General features: G+C 47.6%; 1 protein-coding gene across 3 annotated transcripts; it reads left to right on the top strand.

Moving 5' to 3' along the window:
- The first annotated feature begins 1,165 nt into the window (after positions 1 to 1,165).
- CCDC78 (coiled-coil domain containing 78) lies at positions 1,166 to 24,928 on the top strand. 3 transcript variants are annotated; one of them, XM_054995578.1, is made up of 15 exons: positions 1,166 to 1,340; positions 5,208 to 5,339; positions 8,155 to 8,241; positions 10,640 to 10,738; positions 12,386 to 12,559; positions 13,687 to 13,737; positions 14,071 to 14,159; positions 14,874 to 14,952; positions 15,946 to 16,071; positions 17,144 to 17,355; positions 18,710 to 18,884; positions 20,529 to 20,569; positions 21,968 to 22,034; positions 22,685 to 22,785; positions 24,367 to 24,928. In XM_054995578.1, the coding sequence occupies exons 1-15, from the start codon at positions 1,263 to 1,265 to the stop codon at positions 24,491 to 24,493; spliced, it is 1,638 nt and encodes a 545-aa protein (XP_054851553.1). In that variant the 5' UTR covers positions 1,166 to 1,262; the 3' UTR covers positions 24,494 to 24,928. The 3 variants fall into 3 exon arrangements, with proteins under 3 accessions (XP_054851553.1, XP_054851552.1, XP_054851554.1); XM_054995577.1 differs by having other exon boundaries at positions 10,640 to 10,819; XM_054995579.1 differs by lacking the exons at positions 20,529 to 20,569; positions 21,968 to 22,034; positions 22,685 to 22,785; positions 24,367 to 24,928 and adding an exon at positions 19,299 to 19,482 and having other exon boundaries at positions 10,640 to 10,819.
- Positions 24,929 to 24,992: the final 64 nt, after the last annotated feature.

Here is a 24,992-nt window from a genome sequence, read left to right as displayed (position 1 = left end):
GGAGAAAGTGGTTGGAAATAATGTTTTCTCATCTATAATCCTAGAAGGCAGTAGATTTAAAACAAGCAAAAAGAAGTGTTTCTTCATACAGTGCAAAATTTACTTGCGGAACTCACTGCCACAGGGGAGTGGTAGTGCATCTGTTTGGCTGCAGAATGCCCCAGTTTCAATCCTGGGCATCTCCAGTTAAAAGGATCAGGTAGCTGATGATGTGAAAAGCTTAGTTTGACACCCTAGGGAGTCTAGAGAGTAGACACAGTACTAACCTTGATGGACCAATGGGTTGATTCAGTCTGTGGCATTTTCATATGTACATATGTAGGATATAGTGATGGCCAGGGCTTTTTTTCCGCTGGAACACGGTGGAACGGAGTTCCGGAACCTCTTGAAAATGGTCACATGGTTGGTGGCCCCGCCCCCTGATCTCCAGGCAGAGGGGAGTTGAGATTGCCCTCCGCGCTGAGCGCGGAGGGTGACCTAAACTCCCCTCTGTCTGGAGATCAGGGGGTGGGGCCACCAGCCATGTGACCATTTTCTCCGAGGGCAACCCACTGAGTTCCACCACCTCTTTTCCCAGAAAAAAAGCCCTGGTGATGGCTGCTGGTTTAGATGACTCTCAAAGGGGCATTAATCAAATTCATGGAACTTCCTTATTTAGAATCAATGTACCTCTGAATACCAGTTCCTGGGGAAATAACAATAAAAGAAGGCTTTTGCCGCCAAATCCATCTTGTAGTCTTTTCAGTGGCATCATCCATTCGAAACGGTGGAATTTGCACAGGGACTCAGATCAAATGAGCGGCACAAAGATATCAGAATTTTGTGATGAAATTGAGATCTGGGCATTCTAAAATGTGTTTTCATCCGGAAAATTCCCATTCTGCCATTCACATCAATATTCAAAATCTAAAACTCAGATCCACGGCCACCTTTTCCACTTGATGAAATATTGTAACTTCTCAAAAGGAAACCAAGGCTGCCCACGCTTTTATTCACATTACATGGGAGGAGGGAAGCCAAGCTCTTATTCTCCAAGGAACTTCCCAGGAGAGCAGGTGTCTTATTCTACCTTATCCACAAGGTGAAAGCCACGCCCATTAGCAACCTGAGTTGATAGCAACCCAACTTGTACAATTCCAGTTCGGTAAATACAGTGTCTGCTAGATACAGCCCTCTGAATTTTTTCTAGATTTTTTCACCCCAGCTTACTGTATGCCACTCACCCCCTCCTGAAGCACCCATTCCCTTCCCCTTTGGAACTCATGGACTCAAGAAATGCCTCTGGGACCAACACCCTCGGTGTCTTCCGAGAGCAGGTCCAGCGCCTCACCAATGAAAATGTAAGTGCCACTTTAAAGTTGCTTTGCTGAAATAATGCTAGTAGAAGTTCCCAGGTTCTAAAGGCCCCCCAAAAGTTGCCTTCCTTTGGGTGCTGATACCAATTCAGACAAGCGCCTTGCCTGCCATCTTTCCTTGTTGGCCACATAATGAGAAATATTAACAGAGAGGGTGACAACAAAGTCGACCAGGCTTATAGCTGCTCTTCTGCATGAGCATCTTTCAATATGCGCCCAAATCTTTTACAGTGTAGCAGACAACTTAATGTAGAACACATATCCTTCAAGGATTAAAGGGTTAATACACATCCTTCTTGATAATTATTGTTCATATTTTCATATAGGGCTGAGTAAAGGCCTGCGTGCCTTTACTCAAAAACTGCTTGGGAGAATTCCCAGGTTTGCAAACTACACCACTAAGGGGAGGCCACTGATGAGGCCTTGAATATGGACCACCTCATTCTAAGTTCAATACTGTCTTGAGGAAATGTTGCAGCTCTTGTGAATGGTCAGGGAGGGCCAAAATCTGGGTCCCCCAATTGTGCTGAGAGGTGGTCCAGGAGCCAGACACTGTTGTGCAGCTATAAATCCGTTGAGGGGTAGGGGAAGGGCAACCTCGAGACAGGTAATATGTTTCAGCCTACCTCACAGGGCTGCTTTGAGGGTAACATGCAGCAGCAGTTTGTATACTGCCTCAAGTTGCTTGGACGAAATATGGGATATAAATGGGAGGGATGAGATTTTTTTGAAAGTAATGTATGGTGCACAATGAGAGAACCAGTTACTAGACTATGCATGCCAGTGTGATTTGAGTCCAGTGGCACCTTAGAAACCAACAAGATTTCCAGGGTGTGAGGTTTTGAGAGTCAGAACTCCCTTCTTCAGATAGTCTATGCATGTTAACAATAAGCAATGAGATTTGTTTTCATGTTTGGGACAGGGGAAGCAGAGGAAATCTTTGTCCAGCCGCTGTGCCAGCTATACTCAGACCCTTTGGCTCTTATTGGTCTATTCCCTTTTTATTCCACTCTTCCCCAAAGAAATTCAGGGTGGATGTATATAATTATTACATTATCCTCAAAACGACCCTGCGAGGCAGATAATAACAACATCACAACAACATTCAATTTATATATCGCCCTTCAGGACAACTTAACGCCCACTCAGAGCGGTTTACAAAGTGTGTTGTTATTATCCTCACAACAATCACCCTGTGAGGTGGGTGGGGTTGAGAGAGTTCCAGGAAGCTGTGACTGACCCAAGGTCACCCAGCTGGCTTCAAGAAGAGGAGTGGGGAATCAAACCCAGTTCTTCAGATTAGAGTCCTGCCGCTCTTAACCACTACACCAAACTGAAAGAGAACAAGTGACCCAAGGTCACCCAGCCAGCTTCCATGGACGAATGGGGATTTTAATGGCGCCCTCCTGTAGCCCTTGGAGCCCTCGCTTCATGGGGATCCCTTTTTTGATCCCCCATTTTGGTTCTAACATGGGCTGAGGGCTACAAAATGGAGTCTGAAGTTAAGCTAACAGCAGTGGCTTGTTATGCAGCGGTGAGCCACGCCAAGGCCAAGAAAGTGAGCCATTAAGCAGCAATGGAATGCAGACCAGCTCCTCCCTAAAGCCCACCTCAGGCTGAATAAACTGGAGGGCCATTCTCCCCAAGGACTTTGGCGCCTCCTCCCTGAATAACTGGGCCCTAAGGAATGACCCAGGTCTCCAAGACAATGAGCAATGGACTGACCCCAGCTAGTTCTTCCCCTTATCTTAGTGACTGCACAGGAAGATTTCTGCCCACTCCTTAATCTTGTTATTCGCCCAGCCTTAGGTCTGTGAACTCCCCTTTTCAGTGTCAGCCTCCTCTCCACTTTAGACTGGGTGATTCTCCACAACTAGGAGCCAAGCTACAAGTGACGCCTTACACAGGTTGGACACTTGTCAGCTTACCTCAAGTTTTGATGGGAAATGTAGGCAAGCTGACAAGTGTCCAACCTGTGTCAGGCGTCACTTGTAGCTTGGCTCTATGTTTTCTGATAGCCTTAATGCAGGGTAAGATCTAGCAGGAGCTCAGCTTTATCACAGATCAGGGGTGGCCAAACTGCAGCTCGGGAGCCACACGTGGCTCTTCTAGACATATTGTGTGGCTCCCAGTGATCTCTGAGTATCGCCATGGCCGTACATTTTAGTTTAGTTTATTTCCCTCCCTTCCCTCCTTTCTTTTCAAGTCTTTCCCTCCCTCCCTTTCCTCCCCATGTCTTCCCTGCCTTTTCCCTTTTCTCCTTCCTTCTTTCTTTCCTTGTCTTTCCTATTTTCGACAAAAATGTTGGGGCTGCCAGGTCTGCCTCAGAAAATACCTGGGGACTTTGGGGGTGAAGCCTAACAAGGATATGACATCACTTTTGTGATTTCACTTCCAAGTCAACAGTCATGTGATGGCTCTTCCCAAGCCCTACCCCTTCTGATGATGTCACTTCCAGCATACTGCACCAAAACTCCACCCCTTCCTCTGATGTCACGTTCAGGACACTCCCCCAAACCCACCTTTTCATCTGAAGTCACTTCAATGCATCATGTCTTGCGACTCTCAAACATCTGCCGTTTATTCCATGTGGCTCTTACATTAAGCAAGTTTGGCCATGCCTGTCACAGACCCCTCATCCTCCCAGAGGCAGCCATCGGCCACTTCCAGTCTTTTGTTCACTTACCATTGCCTCACCTTGTGACCAGCACATTCCAGATCATGAACACCGGTACTATAAATATAGCCCCCACATCCCCAATACTTGGCAGCTGTTTTTCCAGCTACTGCCCCTACGGGGCACAAGTTCCTTGGAGACACGAGCTGGTCGGTCTCCGTCTCCACACCCCACTCTTCTGCTCTTCACATCAGGACTCTCCAGGATTTCCACACTCTACAGGAGTAGAAAGGTAGCTGTTAGGAAAAGGTTTTTGGTTTGCTGCTTTGCAATCTCTCTCTTGCTTTCTCTGTCTCTCGTTTCTTGTGACAGTTGTTTCATTTGGCTTACGTTATCTCCATAAAACCTTTTCATTTTAAGAGTGTTTATTTCTCCTAGTTATTCTGAGTTCTGTCCTGGATCTAGACATTAGTATACAATGGTTAAAGATAGGGTTGCCAGTTCCCCGCTGGGAGATCCCCCACTCCTACTCTCCACCCCCTGCCCCCGCTTACCTGGCTGACGGGGGGGAAAGGAGGGGGAATACTCCCGCACTCCTCAGTGGGCTGATTTGGGCCCCAAACAGGCCAAATCGTGCCTGTTTGGGGCTTAAATTGGCCCTCTGTGAAGTGTAGGAGTCCTCCAGGGCCCTCCTGGCAGTGCTCCTGCGCTCCGCAGCAGGCTGATTTCGGCTCCAGGTGCCCAATTCAGCCCCAAACGGGCTGAAATTGACCCACTGCAAAGTGCAGGAGCACTCCAGGGCCCATCGCACTGCTCCGGCAGCGCTCCCATGCTCCTCAGCGGGCCGATATCGGCCCCAAACAAGCCAAAATTGGCTCACTGCAGAGCACAGGAGCACTCCTAGGAGCAGCACAAGACCCTGTCCTGGAAGTGACATCATCTAAAAAGGAGAGTGCCAGGTCTCCCATTTCCTGCCTGGAGGATAAGGGGACCTGGCAACCCTAGTTCAAGATCACAAAATAGTATCCCCCTGAACATGTGTGTGTTCCTTGCTGGTAAAGGGACGCCTTTGTTGATTATTGGGTCATCATGTATGTAGCAATTTGGGTAACAGCCCACACACTGGCTTTTGCCCCTTTTAGTGATACTATAGCTTCTAGCTGCTATTCAAGGGGGGGATCTTACTTCTCGAGACACACAGGATGCTGAGTGCGGCTGTTGTTCTCCACTACCAGGTTCAGCTGCAAGACCGCAATGAAAGGCTGTACGCCAGGCTCGGAGAGCTGCAGGAGAAGACTGGGCAGCTGGCCGGCTCAAAGACGGCACTGTCGTCGAGGCTAGTCCGCACTGAAGAAGAGAAACTTAAGGTAAGAGTATTAGAACTGCTGTCATTCCATCAGCTGCATATTCTCCATGGCAGAAGGTTTAATATCTCAGGTGGGATGTTGACATTCTTATTCACCCGAGGAGCCAGCAGCACAAGAGATCACACAGCAGTACCACCCTCACTCCGGCCTCAGATCCTTTGTTTTGAGGTGGGCAACAGGACCGAGAGTGATCACTGCCCGTTAGGGCTTTTGCTTCAGTTCAGGGGTAACATCTCGCTTAGTCCTGCCCATGATCCCCTAGAGGGATCTCAGTCTTGCATAAGGAGAATCAAGTGGTCCACCCAGCTATATTCCAGCATCCCTCAGTCTATGGGCCAAGCTACAAGTGATGAAGGACACTTGAACGGCAAGTGAATGGACTCCCGTGTGTTCCTCCCTGTTCACTTGCGTTCCACTTGATTGAGGGATGCTGGAATGTAGCTGGGTGAACAGGGAGGAATACACGCGAGCACGGCTTTTTTTTCTGGGAAAAGAGGTGGTGGAACTCAGTGGGTTGCCCTCGGAGAAAATGGTCACATGGCTGGTGGCCCCGCCCCCTGATCTCCAGACAGAGGGGAGTTGAGATTGCCCTCCGTGCCGCTGGGCGGTGCGGAGGGCAATTTCAACTCCCCTCTGTCTGGAGATCAGGGGGCGGGGCCACCAGCCATGTGACCATTTTGAAGAGGTTCCGGAACTCCATTCCACCGCGTTCCAGCTGAAAAAAAGCCCTGCATGTGAGTCTGTTCACTTGCCGTTCCAGTGTCATTCATCACTCGTAGCTTGGCTCTAAGATGAAGGACGACCACTGGTCTCTGCGACAAGAACTAATGCAGGACAGCTCTGATGCCATCAAGTGTTTTGAAAGCATAATCCAGTTCCTTAAATCTCTGCTCTCTATCAACAGACCCCCTAAAATTTCAACCCATCTTGGCAGAGGATGGTAATGATTGCGAGTGGTGTGTGTGGGAGATGAGAATATGATCTTCTACCATATTCCCTTCTGGCCCTGGTTAGGATAGTTAGCTGAGGTCCTGCTCCATCTCCCTCCTTTTTCAGAGGGGAGAAGGATGACATCAAGGAACAGGGCCTTTTCAGTGGTGGCCTCTCCATTTTAAAATGTTCTCTCCTTGGAGACTGGACTGATGCCAGTGCCAGTTGCAAGAACCTTTTTGTCTGCTTACCCTTTTATGTGAATTTTCTTTACAGTAGTTACGGCTTAAATTGCTGAATTCATACATTACTGCCTACTATATTATTCAAATTTTCTCCTGGGCCGTTTCCACACTACTCACCTTCATCCGGAACAGGGTGCAACATCGCGAAAAAAACACGGAAGATAGCGTCTTCTTGCAAAACTTGCGCGAGAAGACACTATCTTCCGTGGTTTTTTTGCGACGTTGCGCCCCGTTCCGGATGAAGGTGAGTAGTGTGGAAACTGCCCTGCTGTATGATATCTGCTCTACTACTTGATGTTTCGATATTTTAAATTAGGATTTCATTGTTGTTATCCACCCTGGGAATGAACTTTCTGGTTAAGGGGCAGGATGCAAAAGATAAACAATATTTATTTTATTTATTTGTAGAAAGCATACCCTACCTTTCTTTCCATTGGGAGATCAGGGCGGCTTCCGCAACTCAAAATGCACAAGTAAATAAACCATCGGAAATCAACCCACAATATTCTATCACAAAATAGACATCCCATGTAATAGAAGCATTACAAAATAAACAATGCACAAAAGATGCTATAAAAAAGCCCAGGTTTCACCCAGCAGGCCAGCCAGCCCCGTGAGAACATCTTCCAAACAATGTTTAGCTGCCTAAAGAGCCAAGTAATTATTTCCAAAACATTTGCTTAGAATATTTCAGCAATTCCTACAACAGCACTGCAATGTTAGCCAGACTGTCAGTCCCTGGCAGGTAGATCCCGCAAGCCCATCTGTAGTGAACACATGTTGGTTCCATAAGAAGTAGCTTTATTAGAATCCATACAGTTCAGGTCTGCACTCCATCACGGAGTTTGACAGAAGTGGCAATTCAAATCAGGCAATCTCGGTTATTTCCCCACGCTTCAAACAACAGTTAGAGTTTTGGCGCGCAGCTTACGCAGGTTCTGTGAGAATCAACTTAGTTATGACTGTGAATCAGATAGACAACAACTTATTCCCAGCATTTGGGGTTAGTAGCTGAGGTTGGCACTTAGACATTTCAAGGTTACTTCTAGCCGAGACTCTCATATTTCTCTAAGATAAGGGAGAGGTCCATGTTTGGGTCTTTAGCAACATCTGCACTACAGTTATGCAGGAAGAGAGAGAGAGTGCATATTAATTAACACACATTAATACAGTAGCATGACTTTAGCATAATGGCCGTTTTCACACTACTAACCTGTTTCTGTAATGTTGCGAAACGTCGCACAAAAAACGTGGAAGACAGCAACTTCTCGCAAGAGTTTTGCGCGACATCGCTCAAAACTCTTGCGAGAAGACGCTATCTTCCGTGGTTTTTGTGCAACGTTTCGCAATGTTACGGAAGCAAGTTAGTAGTGTGAAAACGGTCAATGTCAGCATTAGTAATATCAATATCAGCAACACAATCATGGCATGTATGTAGCCAGACAGACATGACACGGACTTTCTCTTTAAATCAGCATCCCACACAAAGACACATTCTGCGGAGCAAGGGAAAGGAGTTGCAAAAGCACAAGCTGGTCTTTAACATTAGATATTTCAGGATTTGGAGGGTTGGATTGTAGGAATTCAGCATCCAAGAGTAGAGGACTTCCTCATCCTCATAGATTTCCTCATCCTCATAGATTTCCAAGGACCTCATCGATGTCCAGATCGAGAGCAACAAAATGAGAGAGCAATACGAGGAAGAACATTTTGAATTGAAGAGTACGGTAGGTCTGTTTGGGCAAGCCCCACATGACAGTAAGTGAGGCCCTATCTAGACTTATAAATGACTCATATATTTCCCAACTTTTGAAATAGCTTTAGGCTAGGTTGAAGGCTATTGTTTTCTAAGTATTCAAAGAATGGAAACCATTTCTCCGTAAAGTTTCTGCTATTTGGAAAACGTTCTGCTTGGTAAATTTTGTCCTTTAATTTTTCTGAAATAAAGTGGTCCCATATTTTTTAGAACCAATTTTCAATTGTTGGAGTATTTTTTTATTTCCATAAAGTTGCTATAGCGCTTCTAGCTGCCACAAGTAGGTTTGCTATGAGATCCCTTCTAATTTTAGGAATGTGAACGTTATCCCATTGGTCAAGGAAAATCATTTCGGGTGATAAAGGAATTTCGTATCCCATTATCTGTTTAATTTCTTTTAAGACTTCCTTCCAAAATGCGTCTGTGTGTTGACATTTCCACCAGCAATGGGAAAAATTTCCCTTTACACCACATCCTTTCCAGCATTGTCGTGACAATAATGATGATATTTGTGATAGTTTTTTTGGAGTCAAGTACCATCTATTCACGATTTTATACGTTTGTAGTTTGGTAACCATTGTGTTAGAATTAAATATGTTAGAGGACCAAACCTGATCGTTCTATTCTAAAGTCTTGAGACCACTTAATGAGGCCCTATTTTTGATGTTCAAAGTCCTCCTCTAGACACTGGGCAGATTCACAGGACTCCCTTGAAGGTTAGAAGATTAGCATATCAAGAACCAATCCATATGCAAAAGAACAGTGAAGCCTCCCTCCATTAGCATTCCATACCCTGGGAAACTCTTACAGGATGACTCAGCCCAACACCACCTTCCTGAGTAGATATAAATGACCTGCCAACATCTTCTCCACACTGTGACACTGGGAGATCTCTGTCTTTTGGTGCTACACCTCTGAAGATGCCAGCCACAGCTGCTGGCGAAACGTCAGGAACTACAATGCCAAGACCACAGCTATACAGCCCGGAAAATCCACAACAACCATCCCTTGAAGGTGGTTTAACACGGTATGGTTGCCAACCTCCAGGTGACTGGAGATTTCCTGGAATTGCAACTGATCTCCAGGGCACAAAAATCAGTTCACCTGGAGAAAATGGTGGCTTTGGAGGATGGACTCCATGGCATTATACTCTGCTGAGGTCCCACCCCTCTCCAAACACCGACTTCTCCATGTTCTACCCCCCAAATCTCCAGGAATTTCCCAAGCTGGAGCTGGTAACCCTATTTAACAGCCATATCCTCTTCTCAAGGAACCCTGGAGGGCTAACAAAGCATCCCCCAGCACCTCTCTCAACTACTATTCCCAGGATTCTTTCACAGGAAGCCATGTAATTAAAGAGGCAGAAACTGGCTATAATTTTATCGCGCAAGTGGGCTATATTATTATTACCAGGGCTTATTTCGAGGGGGAATGCGCAGGAACGCAGTTCCTGCAGTTCCCCAAAGAGGTCACATGTCAGATGGCCCCGCCCACCTGACTCTCGGCCATTTTGGGCCCATTTCAGCATGGATTGGGGCCGAAATGGCCTGGATTGGGCCTCTGATGGGTGGTGGATCATTCTCCCGCTCAGCAGCAGCCCAATCCTGATCATTTTGAGCCCCTTTTTGGCCATTTTCAGTCCCTTTTTGCCATTTCGGGCCCAATTTCAGTCCTGAATGGCCAAGATTGGGTCCAAAACAGCCAGGATAGGTGATGTCAGGGGGTGTGGCATATGCAAATCAGTTATGCTAATAACACACTTCCGGTGATGACAAGGGGCGTGGCATATGCTGATGAGTTATGCTAATGAGTTATGCTAATGAGTTCCTCCAGCTCTTTTTCTACGAAATGACCCCTCATTATTACTGTCCTGTTTACTGCCCTGGTCTACAAATAGTGAAAGCAAACAGCCCAAAGAGAGGTATTGTGAAAAGACCAGGCAAAGAGGAATTAGTGGCATGCGACAGGCATACTTGCGTTCTCAAGATTCTTCAGGAGATGAGGAAAGAATAGCCAGAGGTTCATATTCTTAGAACATTCGGTGGTGGTGGAAGGGTCCTAACATCTGCTGATGTGCAGGTGAAACGATGAACTTTGGTGGAGGATTAATCCCCAAATCAAGTTTGTTTAAATCAGATTGGGGGGGCAAACTTACCTCCTTCTGCTCAGGTTTGCTGAACCGCAAGTCATCACTGTGGCTGGTCCCCAATTTGTGGGTTTGCCTATCCACATAGGGGTTTGTGTTGGGGGCAGCAACCCTTAGAGACAGGGATCAAAACGGCAGCGTTAGTACATTCCATTCCCCCAGTAACTCAAGCAGTATGATGAGGATGAAATGACGTTGTTTCCTACCCCCTTTGCATTCCCAGATCCTGGCTTTGGAGAATCGTGTTCTGGAAGTTGAACTCCATGGTGAGAAGACCACGGGGGAGCGTGACGCCTTGCGAGACCGGCTGCATGCCTTAGAGGTGAACCGCAAGGAGTTGGCAGACGAGTACCTGGTTCTGAAGAGCAATTATCTGGCGTTGGTCAAGGAGCATGAACAGGAAGTATGAACAGTTGACCTTCTGCACCTCTGGCTAGTCTACAGCTTGCTGGAGCAGCTTTGGGTGCCCAGTAAGCAGGAGAAAATAAAGATGTAGCCAATTTTTGACCTCAAAGTCAATTGCCAGGTTTGCATGCTGAAAAGGCCAGCATTTGGGGGAGGTTATACTGTCTGGACGCCCTGACCTGAATACCTTAGGCAAGCCTGATCTTCTCAGATCTCGGAAGCTAAGCAGAGTCAGCCTTGGTTAGTGATTGGATGGGAGACCTCCAAAGAAGCCCAGAGTTGCAGAGTCAGGCAATGGCAAACCACCTCTGTTAGTCTCTTGTCTTGAAAACCCCAGCAGGGGTCGTCGTAAGTCAGCTGTGACTTCATGGTACTTTTCACCACCAAACTGCCTGGATGCTTTGAGCCATCTGGAGTTTTGGAGGAAAGCGAGTTTCAGGTATAATCTGAGGGTACGTCTTGCTAAGCAGAGCTGGGCTTGGTTACCATCTGGATGAGAGATCAGGGAATCTCCTCTATGTGCCGTCTAAAAGTCCATGACGGAGGAAAGCAGGAGAAGAAGGAAATAAGTAGAATTTTGAGTAAAAACCAGCACCGCTGTTTTATCCTTGAGCCGTGATGAGAGTAAGCATGCTGGTTCTTCCAAAGGTTTGTGCTGCTCACATTTTATATTATTTGGTGTATATTTTATCTGGCTTTTCTCCTTACCAGGAAAGCACAAATGGCTTGCAAAAAAAAAAACACCCTAATACCATTTAAATAAACTTAAACAAAGTACAGCATAAAAACCAGACAAAAACATCACACAGTCCACAAAACATCCTATACCGAATTGTCCACCAGGTTACGTCAAGGCTGTAGGCCAAGAGCTAAGAACCAAGAACCCTTAGGCTCCTGTCCTATATATATACCAGCAGCACGTATAATGCTGCCAACTTGTCCTCTTTGGAACGGGGACCCCACTAGGGCTGCTGAGACCCACCCTGGGCCCCCAGATGAATATTCCCTCTGGGACTCCTCCTCTAACATCACCAAGGCCCAGTCAAAACATAATTCGAAAATCAAAGACGTGACTTGCCCAGCTCTATTCTTACATGGGGCCAAGCTAGAAGTGACAAATTACACTTGCATGGCAAGTGAACAGACTCACGTGTATTCCTCCCTGTTCACTTGCGCTCCACTTGCGCTCTACTCGATCACGTAGTGATTGAGTGGAGTGCAAGTGGAGCGCAAGTGAACAGGGAGGAATACACGTGAGTCTGTTCATTTGCTATGGAAGTGTAATTCGTCACTTCTAGCTTGGTATTCCTCCCTGTTCACTTGCACTCCACTCGATGAGATTGAGTGGAGTGCAAGTGAACAGGGAGGAATACACGTGAGTCTGTTCACTTGCCATGCAAGTGTAATTCATCACTTGTAGCTTGCTCCACAGTGATCAAGACCTCCAAATTATTTATTGCTCCCTTTCAATGGCCCTGATTACCACTGTTCAGTCTGAACTGGGTGGTGGCGGTGGTGGTAATCCCTCCAGACCCTTATAAACCTTCTTTGTTGTGTTTTGTAGGTCACCAAGAATGAAGAGCTGAGCCTAGAGTTACTCAACCTGGCGAGTGCTAAGAGTTCTCATCCCTATGGACAGAATAACAGCCCCGAGGCCCGAGGCCAAACTACTGAGCCTTCTGCCGAACTGGAACGGGTGCGTGCTTTGGTTCACCGCCTCTCTGCTCGCAAAGTGAAGGTATGACTCTTTGGGCCAATCTGTGCTGCCAGCTTACATAGATACATTCGTTTCGTTGCCGTGGCTTCCCCTAAAGAATACTAGTGGAACTGCAGTAGGGCGAGACTGCAGAACTGGCTGCCTGGTACCTCTGGTTTGGCCAAGAGAAGAAGAAGCTGCCCCGATAGTTTACTTACCTGCCTGCTGCCTCTCAACAGTGGTGAGGGTTGAGCCTGTGAACAAGTAGCTGTTGCCCCGGGCTTCTGTGCAGAGGGTCAGTGGACCAGCGACAGCTCTTCCTTAATGCCTCTGGGATTGGGCCTGCCACTTTCCAGCTGTTGTGCTGAGTGCCCGGCAAATGGCCAGTGAGGAGGAAGATGAGGAGCTGCCACCGATGCAGACATGGGGCAGAGGAAGGCAGCTTGCTCAGGGCTCCTCAAAACCCAGAGCCAGCCTTGGGGCTGAGGGATCTCTGATAGACATCCTCAGAGCCAAGCTACAAGTGACGAATTACACTTGCCTGGCAAGTGAACAACAGACTCACGTGTATTCCTCCCTGTTCACTTGCGCTCCACTTGCACTCCACTGTGGAGAGCAAGTGAATGGCAAGTGAACAGGGAGGAATACACGTGAGTCTGTTCACTTGCCAGGCAAGTGTAATTCGTCGCTTGTAGCTTGGCTCTCAGTCTCTTCTTGCAGAACAAGAGTAACCTATGGTAAAGGAATGTGAAACCAATCTAAAGCCTGCCGTGTAGGCATACCCTTTTTTGCCCTTTGGCAAAAGTCTATGGGCCAAGCTACAAGTGACAAATGACACTTGAACGGCACATGGATCAAATGGAGAGCAAGTGGAGGGCAAGTGAACAGGGAGGAATACACTTGCCGTTCAAGTATCATTCGTCACTTGTAGTTTGGCCCTACCTTCCACCTGTAAGCAGAAACCAGGTTCAGTGTTAGAACACGGGCTTGGAGTGCAGAAGCTGTTCAGGTTCAGTCTCTGGCCTTGCCAGGTAAAAAATGGTTCCAGTAGGAGGTGAAGTAAAAGACCTCAGAGGAACTACTGCCAGTTAGATTAGACAGACCAGAGGCTTGACATGAAGGCAGCTTCGTGTGCTCACGTACAATCGTTTGTGTTTTATTGTCATTAGCCAGAAGACGTGGTTGCTTCAGAACACGAACGTCGGAAGTTAGAGAAAACGGTGAGCGTGGGCCTGCCGTGCTCTCTGACAGGGCACTGGTGCCAGTTTGTGGCGGGAGGGCGATCAAAATGGCGCCTTATAATACTGGCCTAAGCTGGGAGGAAATTCTCCCACACAAAGCCCTAAACCCACAGGATTCTTCAGGGTAAGAGGGCTACGTTTGATCACAGGCAATCAGGGAGCCAAGTGCCAAGAGGGTGGAAGATCTGATAGTCTTGGGCTGGCCTAGGTGGAGAAGTCCTTTGCTTCCCTTTGATATTCTGGCAACCTCTTAAGGGTCTCAAGCTCGGTATTTGCAGGATGCAACAAAATCCTTCTTTTTCTCCTCCTTAGCTCTTTGGAAATCAGGATCGCATCACAACAGAGATGGAAACGATGAAGGAAATGTACAATTCCCAGCAACGGAAACTGGAGGAAAGAATGTGAGGGCCCTGGCTGGTGATTTTGGGGCTACACGCTTGGTGGGGGGGATCATGATAAACATTACGGCCTGGATCTCTGAGAGTCCTGGGAAATGTTAATTTGAAAAGGATGCTGAGAATTGTCTGTTAGAAACCTGTAGTGTTTAGCTTCCTGCTCCCATAGAACTCCCAAAGTTTACTGGGAAGAGAGAATATTCGTGTCTGTAACATTGAGTTATTTCTTTGGGCCTGATCGATTTACATGCTTGGGTTTCTTCAGAAAACACTGACCCTAGGTTTCCAGCAGTGCGGTACTTAGAAAACTTTCCTGGGAGATAGCACCACTGGACAGAACTGGACAGGATTCTGATAGACCTGGGCCGTTTCCACACTACTCACCTGTGCCGCGCAAAACTCGTGCGAGAAGCCGCTATCGTCCACGTTTTTTTCGCCACGTTCCGCAGCATTCCGGAAGAAGGCGAGTAGTGTGGAAACGGCCCAGTTTAGAGCTTTCCTCTGCAACCTTGAGAGATTTTTTTTTTAAAAAAATGGAAGCAGAGATTCTCAGAAGGCTGCATGTTCAGAAAAGTTCAGGTTCTGTGCCATGCAGACCACATGGGGGCAGGCGGGGCATCATACCACACAGCTGACAACATTGAGGTCTTGGTGCATTCTGTACATACCACCAGTGTGATGGGCGTTAATTGTGGGTGATGGTGTTCTATCTGTATGCAGGGTGGCCATGGGCAAAGAGTTGCAGGAGGCCAAGAAAGCGATTCGGAACACACAGCACAAGCTAGCAGAGCAGTCAGCGGTAAGAAGACCTTGAGGGGTACTTAGTTTGCAAAAGTCGGAACGGGGGAGGAGTGGGGGAGTAGCAAGCCAGGCTGTAGAAAAACAGCCCTGAATGCCACAATCAGCACAATTTCTTGTAGTGGTTAAGACCGCGGGACTCTAATCTGGAGAACCAGGTTTGATTCCCCACTCCACCGCTTGAAGCCAGCTGGGTGACCCTGGATCAGTCACAGCTCTCTCAGAGCTCTCTCAGCCCCACCCACCTCACGGGGTGTTTTGTTGTGGGGATAATAATGGCATACTTTGTAAACCGCTTTGAGTGGGAATTAAGTTGTCCTGAAGGGTGGTATATAAATCGAATGTTGTTGTGGTGGTTATTATTAATCCTGACCTTACATCCCAATCCCCAAATTGCAATTTGGAGATTGGTTCATACCCGTTTCTCTGCTAAGCCGCTTTATTGCATCATTTAAAGTGACCGTGCTGATTCTAGCACTTTGTATTGTTAAGTTTACAAGCACTGATGCACTTTTGTAAATTGCTTATCGTATATGGAATTGCATCCCCCGGCTAAAGTTAGACCTGGTGTGCCTTCTGTTTTGTGTAAATTCTTTGGATCAATACATTTAATTTTTTGTCATTGGGCTGTATCAGTTTACTTGGCCGTTTTCACACTGCTTACCGGCCACGGAACATCGTGCCGAGCTCCCGGAACAACAGCGTCTTCCTGGCGTGATTTTGCGCGAAATCGCGCCAGGAAGACGCTGTCGTTCCGGGAGCTCGGCACAATGTGCCGTGGCTGGAAAGCAGTGTGAAAACGGCCCTTATTTCTTAGTAAGCCCTGTCACGGCATTCCTCTTACTTTGGGCAGGCTTACCGTGACTCTCTTTCCTTTTTTGCTTTTTGTCTTTGATGTGCCACAAGACTCCTGTTTATTTTTGCTGCAACTGGCTACCCCTCAAGATAAACATGATAATCCAAGCTCACTGATTTTTCCTTTCTTGGGCTGCAGGTTGTCCTTACCTCCCAAAGCCAGCTCCAAGAGGTTGAAGCAGAGAATTCTCGGCTTCAGCTGCAGCTGAAGGAGTTGAATGAAGAGTACCGCTCGCGGCTTGTGCAGTATATTGCAGATCTGGCGGTAAGCAAATGCAGCCGAGTCTGCTGAGGGCCACCACAGGACTCTGGGGCCATTTTCACACTGCTTACCGGCCACGGAACATCACGCCAAGCTCCTGGAACGACAGCATCTTTCCTGGCACGATTTCGCGCGAGAATGGTAATTCAAAATCGCGCCAGGAAGATGCTGTCATTCCGGGAGCTTGGTGCGATGTTTCATGGCTGGAAAGCAGTGTGAAAATGGCCTGAGTGAAGATTTCCTCTCCTCTCCCACCCACCCAACTCAACCATCATATGAAAATCACATAGTTTCTCCAGTCACGTAGAAAACCACTAAACGGCTCCTTTCTGGGCCAGCATCTTGGTCTCTTGGTAACCTTAAATTGACGTATTTCTCAGGGAACAGCTTGAGCTAAAATGTGAATTGCCCCTGTGTATTTATACAACCCAGCATTACTCTGTGAACTTTTACTTACATTGGTGTGATGTGTATTGATTAATTTAATTCCTAGATTCTTTGTTTGTATACTAATTTATGCTTGCACTTTGTCACTTTATTGGACTCAGTGGTGGTTCACGTAACCAATAACTGAGCGTTTGGAACAGATTTAAAACTTTTAATATTACTCTGTAAACTATGGTCAACATTGATTGTGATGTGCATTAGTGATATTTTTCCTACAATCTTTGATTGTACATAAGAAAATTGATAGAGCCAGTTTGATGTAGTGGTTAAGAGTGGCAGGACATGAATCTGGAGAGCTGGGTTTGATTCCCCACTCCTCCACTTGAAGCCAGCTGGGTGACCTTGGGTCAGTCACAGCTTCTAGGAGTTCTCTCAACCCCACCTACCTCACAGGGTGATTGTCGTGAGGATAATAATAACACACTTTGTAAACTGCTCTGAGTGGGTGTTAAGTTCTCCTGAAGGGTGGTATATAAATCAAATATTATTATTATTTTTGTTTAATCAATTTTGTATACCATTTTTTTTTAACTTTAGTAGTCTGTAGGTTACAGTGGGATTCCTCCTGGTCAGTTTAGCTTTTGACTGTAACTCTCTTTTGTGGTTGGTTCGTCTTGTGTATTTCAAGGCCTATGTTGACAGCAAATCAGTGGAGAAGGCAGGGACCAGTAAGGCACCGTCTGAGCCTGCTCACATGAAGCGTTTCGTGGACAGCATGCTGAAGGACATCCGGGCTTCCCATAAGTCTCGGGAGGAGCAGTTGGCTGGGGCTGCACGTGGCTACAAGAAACGCCTGCAGAACCTGGTCAAGATACATGAGAACCTATTGATTGCATACAGGTAGGGGGTGACACCATCTCGGAAACCAACAACAGGTGACCTCTGGAACAGAGCAGGGCCAAACCTGAAGCTTTTCTGGAAGGGCTGTTTTTGCATCTACTGGCCTTCAGGACAACTTAATATCCACTGAGAGTGGTTTACAAAGTGTGTTGTTATTATCCCCACAACAATCACCCTGTGAGGTGGATGGGGCTGAGAGAGCTCCTAGAAGCTGTGACTAACCCAAGGTTGCTCAGCTGGCTTCTAGTGGAGGAGTCAGGAATCAAACCCAGTTCTCCTACTGCTCTTAACCACTACACCAAACTAACAAATCCATTCCGGCTGAAGCAAGCCGAAGCCTGTTTTGTCGGATATAGTTCTGATAAAGTGGATTCTGGCCCACAGACGGTTCTGCCACAAGATCCTATTAGACTTTAAAGTGTTGTAAAAAACTGGTGTGGCTTTTCCAGACATTAACTGGCAACTGTATGAAATCATGTAGCTTATACAAGCTTGAATATATTTCCTTATTTGCATAATTTATATTCTAGATAGTCAGAGTACCAAGATCTATGCTTATTAAAAAGATTTAGATCAATGCTGTCCAAAACAGATCATGGACAATAATTAACAATACTACCATGAAATCAAAATTTAACTAACAGAACAGGAATAAGTTTGCTAAATAGCCGTGGATGATGCAAGTCACCAAGTTCACTCCAGTTGATGACCAGAATCTCCATTTGGCTTTGGAAATTTCACCGGGTATTGTCCTAAGACTCTCATCACAACCTAAAAGACTAGATCCAGAGGAGTTAGCCGTGTTAGTCTGCAGTAGCCAAATAGAAGAGTCCAGTAACACCTTTAAGACTAACCAACTTTACTGTAGCATAAGCTTTGGAGAACCACAGCTCTCTTCGTCAGATGAGATGCATCTGACGAAGAGAGCTGGGGTTCTCAAAAGCTTATGCTAAAGTTGGTTAGTCTTAAAGGTGCTACTGGACTCTTTTCTAAAAGACTAGAAACGTTTTTTAAAAGGATGCAGAGGTGCTTAGTGGGTAAATTTATCACAAATTGGGGTTATTTTTGTGGTATATAGGAAACTCTGGAACGCACATGGTCTTTAACCATCAGCCCATCAAAGTGTAGTTCCGGCTAGGGGAATGTTTCCTATTGGAGAGTAGATTATTCATTCATTCATTCATTCATTTATTCATTCATTTATTTATTTGGAATTATTATTTTAGGGGTTCTAGGTACCACTAGTTGGTAATGTTAACAAGATAGTCACAGTGCTACCTAGAACTCCTAAAATAATAATTCTAAATAAATAGTCTCCAATAGGATGATGGGTAATTTCTCCATTGGTTGACAGGATGCAGCGTGAACAGGTCCGGATGCTGGGCAGTAACGAAACGGACCTTGGCCCTCCAGAACACCACCTTGCCATCACGGATGCTGAGTTGCTGAACAGCACCTCTCAAGAGCTGAACCGGCTGCGGGAAGACAAAGCCAGGCTGGAGGCTGAGCTACACGAATTGCAGATGAAGGTGGTGACGGTGGACAGATCTCCCGCCTTTGGGCTCCCAGGATAGCGGGTCCCTTGGGAAGGTGTAGGATGTTGCCAAGAGGATTTATGATCCCCCAGTAGAAAACAATATGGGGAGGAGGGGCTCCAGGACCCTTCAGGACAGTGCTATCCAGGAGGCAGTTGAATAAATGGACTTGGAAATCTGAGCTTGGCTACCTGGCATTGGCATCAAGGCATAGCAAAGACATCTAAGCTAAGACATCTTTGCTGTTTCTTCAGAGGCTAATCCAGCCCACCCACTCCCGTTGCCACCCTTTCTCCAACATAGATCCTGTGGCCCTTAAAAGTTGATTACAGGCCCCGATTCAACCTCAGAAACACTCTGTTGGGTCAGACCAAGGGTCTCTTCAGTTCAGTGTCCTGTTTCCACCAGTGGCCACCTCGGTGCTTCAAGGAATACCCCAAGCAGGGCACAGGGGCCTCCCTTCTTGTCTGCCCAAGAATCTGGCGTTCAGCCCCTGAAGAGGCAAGTTCCATTTAACCATCGTGGCTAATCGGTATTGATAGACCCCAGTCCGCCATGAATGTTTTGAATACAGAAATGGTGACCGTACCCCAGGGCCGGATCGAGGGGGGGCAGGGGGGTAGTCTGCCCCCGGCGCCACCAGGGAGGGGGCGCCGGGAGCAGCTGCCAGAGCGCGCAGACGGCAGCGTGGGCAGCCTTGCAGCCCCCCACGCTGCCTTTCGCCTGCCCCGCGGGACAGGGGACAGCCAGCTTGCCGCATACCCCGTCCTGTAGGGCAGGCAAAGGGCAGCGCAGCCATGCACGCCATTCACCTGCCTCACAGGAGAGGGGGCAGCCGGCCGCCCCCTGTCCTGCGGGGCAGGCGAAAGGCAGTGTGAGGGGCTGTGAGGCCGCCCACGCCATTTGCCTGCGGGGAGGCGAATGGCGTGGGCGGCTTCCCAGCCCCGCACGCTGCCTCCGCCACCTGGCGTGATGTCACCAAAATGACATCATCATGCGGCACCGGGAGCACGCACGCACACAGCACGCATGAGGTCGGACTAGGGTTGCTCCAGGCGCCGGCAACCCTAGATCCGGCCCTGCTGTACCCTCACCATTGTATTTTTGCACTGGGGGAATTGTCACCTGTTGGATTTCTCTAGTGTTCATGGCAGAGAAGGGCATCCAGAAAAGGTAACCCTATCTTGGTTAAAACTACGTACAGACATTCCAGAACAGGTTTTGAGGTTGTCTTTGGTTAATGCTTTCCACTGAATGTAATCACAAAGCTACCATCCCTTTTGCACCAGGGAAGGACATGTATCTCCCCCAAAACAATTAATTTGATTGTTTTCCCGCTCATGGTGGTATTTTTCACCAGGGTATCTGGGCCACCAAAATGTAGTAAGATGGCAAACTTTTCAGCAAAGAGAGCTGGAAAGCTTGCCAATGACCCAAGCTTGTCACAACCCATTTTGGTGGGTCGTGACAAAAAAAAATTGCATGACCATTGGAATTTTGCTATGGACCAACACGGCTACCAATAACCCTTGCAAACTTGTAAGAGTGAGGAGCAGCTTTAACTGGGTTGCCATTTTATATCTCCATACAAGAGGGTCTTTGACCGAATAGATCAGGCCTTTATTTCTGTCCTTGCAGGTCAAGTTCAGTGAAAATAGCGGAAGGACTTCACCTCGTCAGTGAGTACTTGTTGATATTGGAAGTGAGTGTTATGTAGCGGTCAGATAGTGAAGAGTCCAGTAAAATAATAGAGTCCAGTAGCACCTTTAAGACAAACCAACTGTTGTAGCATAAGCTTTCGAGAACCACAGCTCTCTTCGTCAGATGCAACTTTATTGTAGCATAAGCTTTCAAGAACCACAGGTCTCTTCGTCAGATGCAACTTTATTGTAGCATAAGCTTTTGAGAACCACAGCTCTCTTCGTCAGATGCAACTTTATTGTAGCATAAGCTTTCAAGAACCACAGCTCTCTTTGTCAGATGCAACTTTATTGCAGCATAAGCTTTCAAGAACCACAGCTCTCTTTGTCAGATGCATCTGACGATGCATCTGACAAAGCGAGCTGTGGTTCTCGAAAGCTTATGCTACAATAAAGTTGGTTAGTCTTAAAGGTGCTATTGGACTCTTTACTAGTTTGCAACTACAGACTAACACAGCTGACTCCTCTGGATCTATGACCATGGTAGTGGTCAGAGTGTCAGAGTAGCATCTGTGAAGCCTGGGATTCGAATCCCTGCATTGCTACAAAGTTCACAGGGTGACCATGGGCCTCACACACCTTCCCAGCCTAAGCTGCCACCACAGGGTCGCTGTGAAGATAAAATGGACGAGGGAGAGTACAATGTACAGCACCCCAAGATCCTTGGAGGAAGAGCAGGATAACACACGTAGACGTGGAGGGGGAAACGTGTGTTGCGTTTCCTCCTTCTAGTAATTCTCAAGATGCAGCTCCCTTTCTCCATGACTTAATGATTCATGTGCCCCCTAGAGGGCGCTCATGCAGCCTCAACGCATCATCCATGTCCCACATACCCTAAAGCACAATGCATTCCTCAATTCATACCATCCGTTCTATACAGCCAGAATCCCGCAAACCTCAACCGTGACCTATATTTTGCTTAAGCAGTCCCCAGATGGACAAAGAAGAACTTTCCCACGGCCGCCCCACATGCCTCTACCATTAAATCACCTGTCCCTACAGTTCGAGACACTGCGGTCCAGAAACGCAGAAAGGGTTTTTATCTTCTTTTTTCCTAAGGCCAGAGTTGATATTCCAGGAAACCTCCCCTCCATTTCTCACTGGACCAACGTGGCCTGAGTAAAAGAACTCTCTCCTGGTGCATTAGATGGAATAACTAAAGTAGGTTAGTTATCCCTCCAACTGACAAGATATTTCTGGGGAACTGACACAGGGAAACAGCTGTGAAACTTGCCAAGTTGAAGCCCCGTTGCTTTATATGCAGCTGCAACCACAAAATCCCATCCCTGTGTGGAAGACACCTTTGTTTTCGGAACTAAGCCTGTATCCTAAGTGTGCCTAGCCCGGTTTCACTTCACTCAGATTTTTTCTTCCTAGCATGCTGAATGAGGAGGGCTGGGCAGATCTCAGGAAACAGCTTCGAGAGTTCACACACACTGTACAGGTAAAATGCTCAGACCAACAGCACAGCTGTGAAACTTGTTTTGCATGTATCTATTTTTTTTAACTATGCGTGTCTCATAGATGAACGTCAAAATATTCGATGTTGCTGCGTCTAAATTTATTCAGATTTAGGGGTACATAAGGGCAAACTGCAGAAACAGAAGAACGAAATACATACAGACATGTCAGTGATACAGAATGCACATTTCAAACATCACCTTAAGAATACATGAACATGCTGATGGCCACGCCAGAATCTCGGCTGGAGGGTGTACTAGATTCCAAGATGCAGAGGCCCTTGCTCTGTTAACCAGGCAAAAACCAGAAGGCCAGGCTCCTAATATTTATTCCAGGCCATTCCAATCTAGAGGTGCCGTACTCCCAGCCAATTGCAAGGCTCAAGTGTTGAAACCCTCTCCCGTACTATGCTGAGGTCTGAGCATGCTCAGTCCGCAGTAGCTTACTGGACAAAGGTCAACCCACACATTTTCTCATTCAAACCCTCAATTATGGAGCAGGAAATGGTTTATACCGTTTGAAGCATGCGTGCATCTTTCCTACGAGGCATAGTACACATTTACAAGGTGGCCTAGATTCATACTGGGTCAATCATCTCCCCTCCTTCCTGTTTCTCGGCTTGTGTTTGCGCAGGAAGATCTGGAGAAGGAGAGGTGCCAGCTGCTAGCACGGGCAACGGTAGCAGAAGAGCAGGTTGCCGAACTGCACGAGTACGTGGATAAGCACCTTGTGAGGTGAGGGCACTCTTCCCTAGCTTGCTCATGCTCTGGCCACCCCATGCAAAGACCTGACACCCCCTCCCCCCTGCTGGCCTTCCCTCTGGCTGCTTGGGGGAACAGGCTCTGTTAGGTGCCTGAAACAGGCCAGGCGCCAATTCCCTCCTTCTTGGTACTCTGAGGAACCAATTTAAAAACGAAACTAACAGGCAAGAACTTATGAGTGCCTCCATGTACGTCCCATGTCTTGTTCAAAGTGGGCTCTTGGCTGTTCCATGTGCAGAGTTAGCACAGCAGAGATCCAAAGCTCAGGCGGGCATTGCGCTAGCTTACTAACATAGTATGTGTAGCATCAGAGAATTTTTTAAATGAGATGCTGGGTTTGGCTTACCGGTTGCCTGCCAAGCGCTGGTGATCGGTGGGAAGTGGCAAACCCCCCCCAGCAACCGCCCACCACTGGCAGGCAACCCGGGAAAGCATGCACGAGACATGCTCCCCGTGGGGCGCGATGACGTCACTTCCTGAAGTGATGTCATCACGCTGGGCACGGGTGTGCTCCTGCACTTCGCTGGGGCCAATCTTGGCCCCAAACGAGCCAGAATTAGCCCTGCACAAAATGCAGGAGCACATCCACAATCGGCGCGATGACGACGCTTCCCGGAAGTGACGTCATCATGCCCCACCAGGAGTGTGGAGAGGGGACTACTACAGGCAAGTCCCAGGTCCCCTGCCTCCCGCTGGGAGGGTACAGAGACCTGGAACCCTATACTGGGTGTGTGCACTGCCACATGCTCAACATCTGCTATCCGGCTGCGTGATGTTTAAATTGAGGACCAAGCTAGAAGTGACGAATGACACTTGAACAGCAAGTGAACAGACTTAGGGCCAAGCTACAAGTGACGAATGACACTTGAACGGCAAGTGCATTTCTCCCTGTTCACTTGCCCTCCACTCAATCCACTTGCTGTTCAAGTGTCATTCGTCACTTGTAGTTTTGCCCTCACATGTATTCCTCCCCGTTCACTTGCGCTCCACTTGCATGACCGAGTGGAGCATAAGTAGAGCGCAAGTGAACAGGGAGGAATACATGTGAATCTGTTCACTTGCCGTTCAAGTGTCATTCGTCACTTCTAGCTTGGCCCTGAGCCTAGGTTAGGCCACTGGTTAAAGTAGAATCCGCAAACAGAAGCCATGAGCGCCTCCCCCCGACCCCTTTTATTTTGCTTTGGTCTAATGTGGCTATCTGGAAACTCATCTGGTTGGAGAGAGCCACTGACAGAGAGGCAACTAGTACAGTCTAGAAGCTTCCTGCAAATCAGGGAGCCCTGGAGAGCCAATCCCGTGCTAGTGCCTGCTGTATCGTCTCAAAATCCACTGTAAGCCCCTCAGCCCCAGCACTGCATTGCTGAGAGAAGCCCCAAGGCTGCCCCCAGACGGGTTTCTGGTGCCTCTGCTCACCGGCCTCTCCCTCTGCTCTAGTCCCAGGCTCCCTTTCCATTGGCCTGGAGGCTGGTGAATGTCAGTCTTGGGCCCCTGGCAGTATTGTCGGGTCCACCAATACACTGGGTTGACACACAGGGGCGTGTTTTTTGGCTGCAGATACAAGCAAGAGATTGTGAGGCTGAGGAAACTCCTGGGAACAGACGGGCCCCGAGTGCTCAGTGCTGGAGCTAGTGACGCTCCACCGATTTTGAGACCCAAAAGGAATCTGAGCAACGACATGTAGTTTCTGCATCACAAAGCGATGGGAAGGTGCCGCCAAGAACATCCATCGAGAGGACAAGCAGCTTAGTCTGCCGCAAAGTGATGCTGGAGCTCTTACGTTTTGGACTCCAGGGCACGAGTGGTTCGAGAAAACCATTTTTCAGTATTTTTAAATCCTGCCCTTTAAGGAGCTCTTAACGCTGTCTCCCCTCCCCATTTAAGCTTCACAATAGCCCTGGAGGTGGAGGGAGGTTAGAGTAAGAAGCCATGATTGGACCGAGATCACCCAGTGAACTTCGAGGGTGAGTAGGGATCTGAACCCGGGACTTCCTAGTATAAGGATAACATTCTGTACATTAGTAAAAAGCCCAGTAGCACCTTTAAGACCAACTTTATTGTAGCATAAGATTTCGAGAACCGCAGCTCTCTTTGTCAGATGCATCATCAGCTTTTGAGAATCACAGCTGTTTTCGTCAGATGCATGGATGCATCTGATGAAGAGAGCTGTGGTTCTCGAAAGC

The sequence above is a fragment of the Eublepharis macularius genome, chromosome 12 (assembly GCF_028583425.1).
Source record: "Eublepharis macularius isolate TG4126 chromosome 12, MPM_Emac_v1.0, whole genome shotgun sequence".
Taxonomy (NCBI): Eukaryota; Metazoa; Chordata; class Lepidosauria; order Squamata; family Eublepharidae; genus Eublepharis; species Eublepharis macularius.
Note: the sequence above shows the minus strand (reverse complement) of the source record. Positions and strands in the feature narration are given on the sequence as shown.

What these genes read in the sequence shown, in the direction of transcription:
- CCDC78 (XM_054995577.1), top strand. Translation starts at nt 1,263, where the DNA reads ATGGACTCAAGAAATGCCTCTGGGACCAACACCCTCGGTGTCTTCCGA. An exon ending in TCAAGGAGCATGAACAGGAA is followed by an intron (nt 10,820 to 12,385) that starts GTATGAACAGTT and finishes TGTGTTTTGTAG; the next exon opens with GTCACCAAGAATGAAGAGCT. An exon ending in AGTTCACACACACTGTACAG is followed by an intron (nt 22,035 to 22,684) that starts GTAAAATGCTCA and finishes GTGTTTGCGCAG; the next exon opens with GAAGATCTGGAGAAGGAGAG.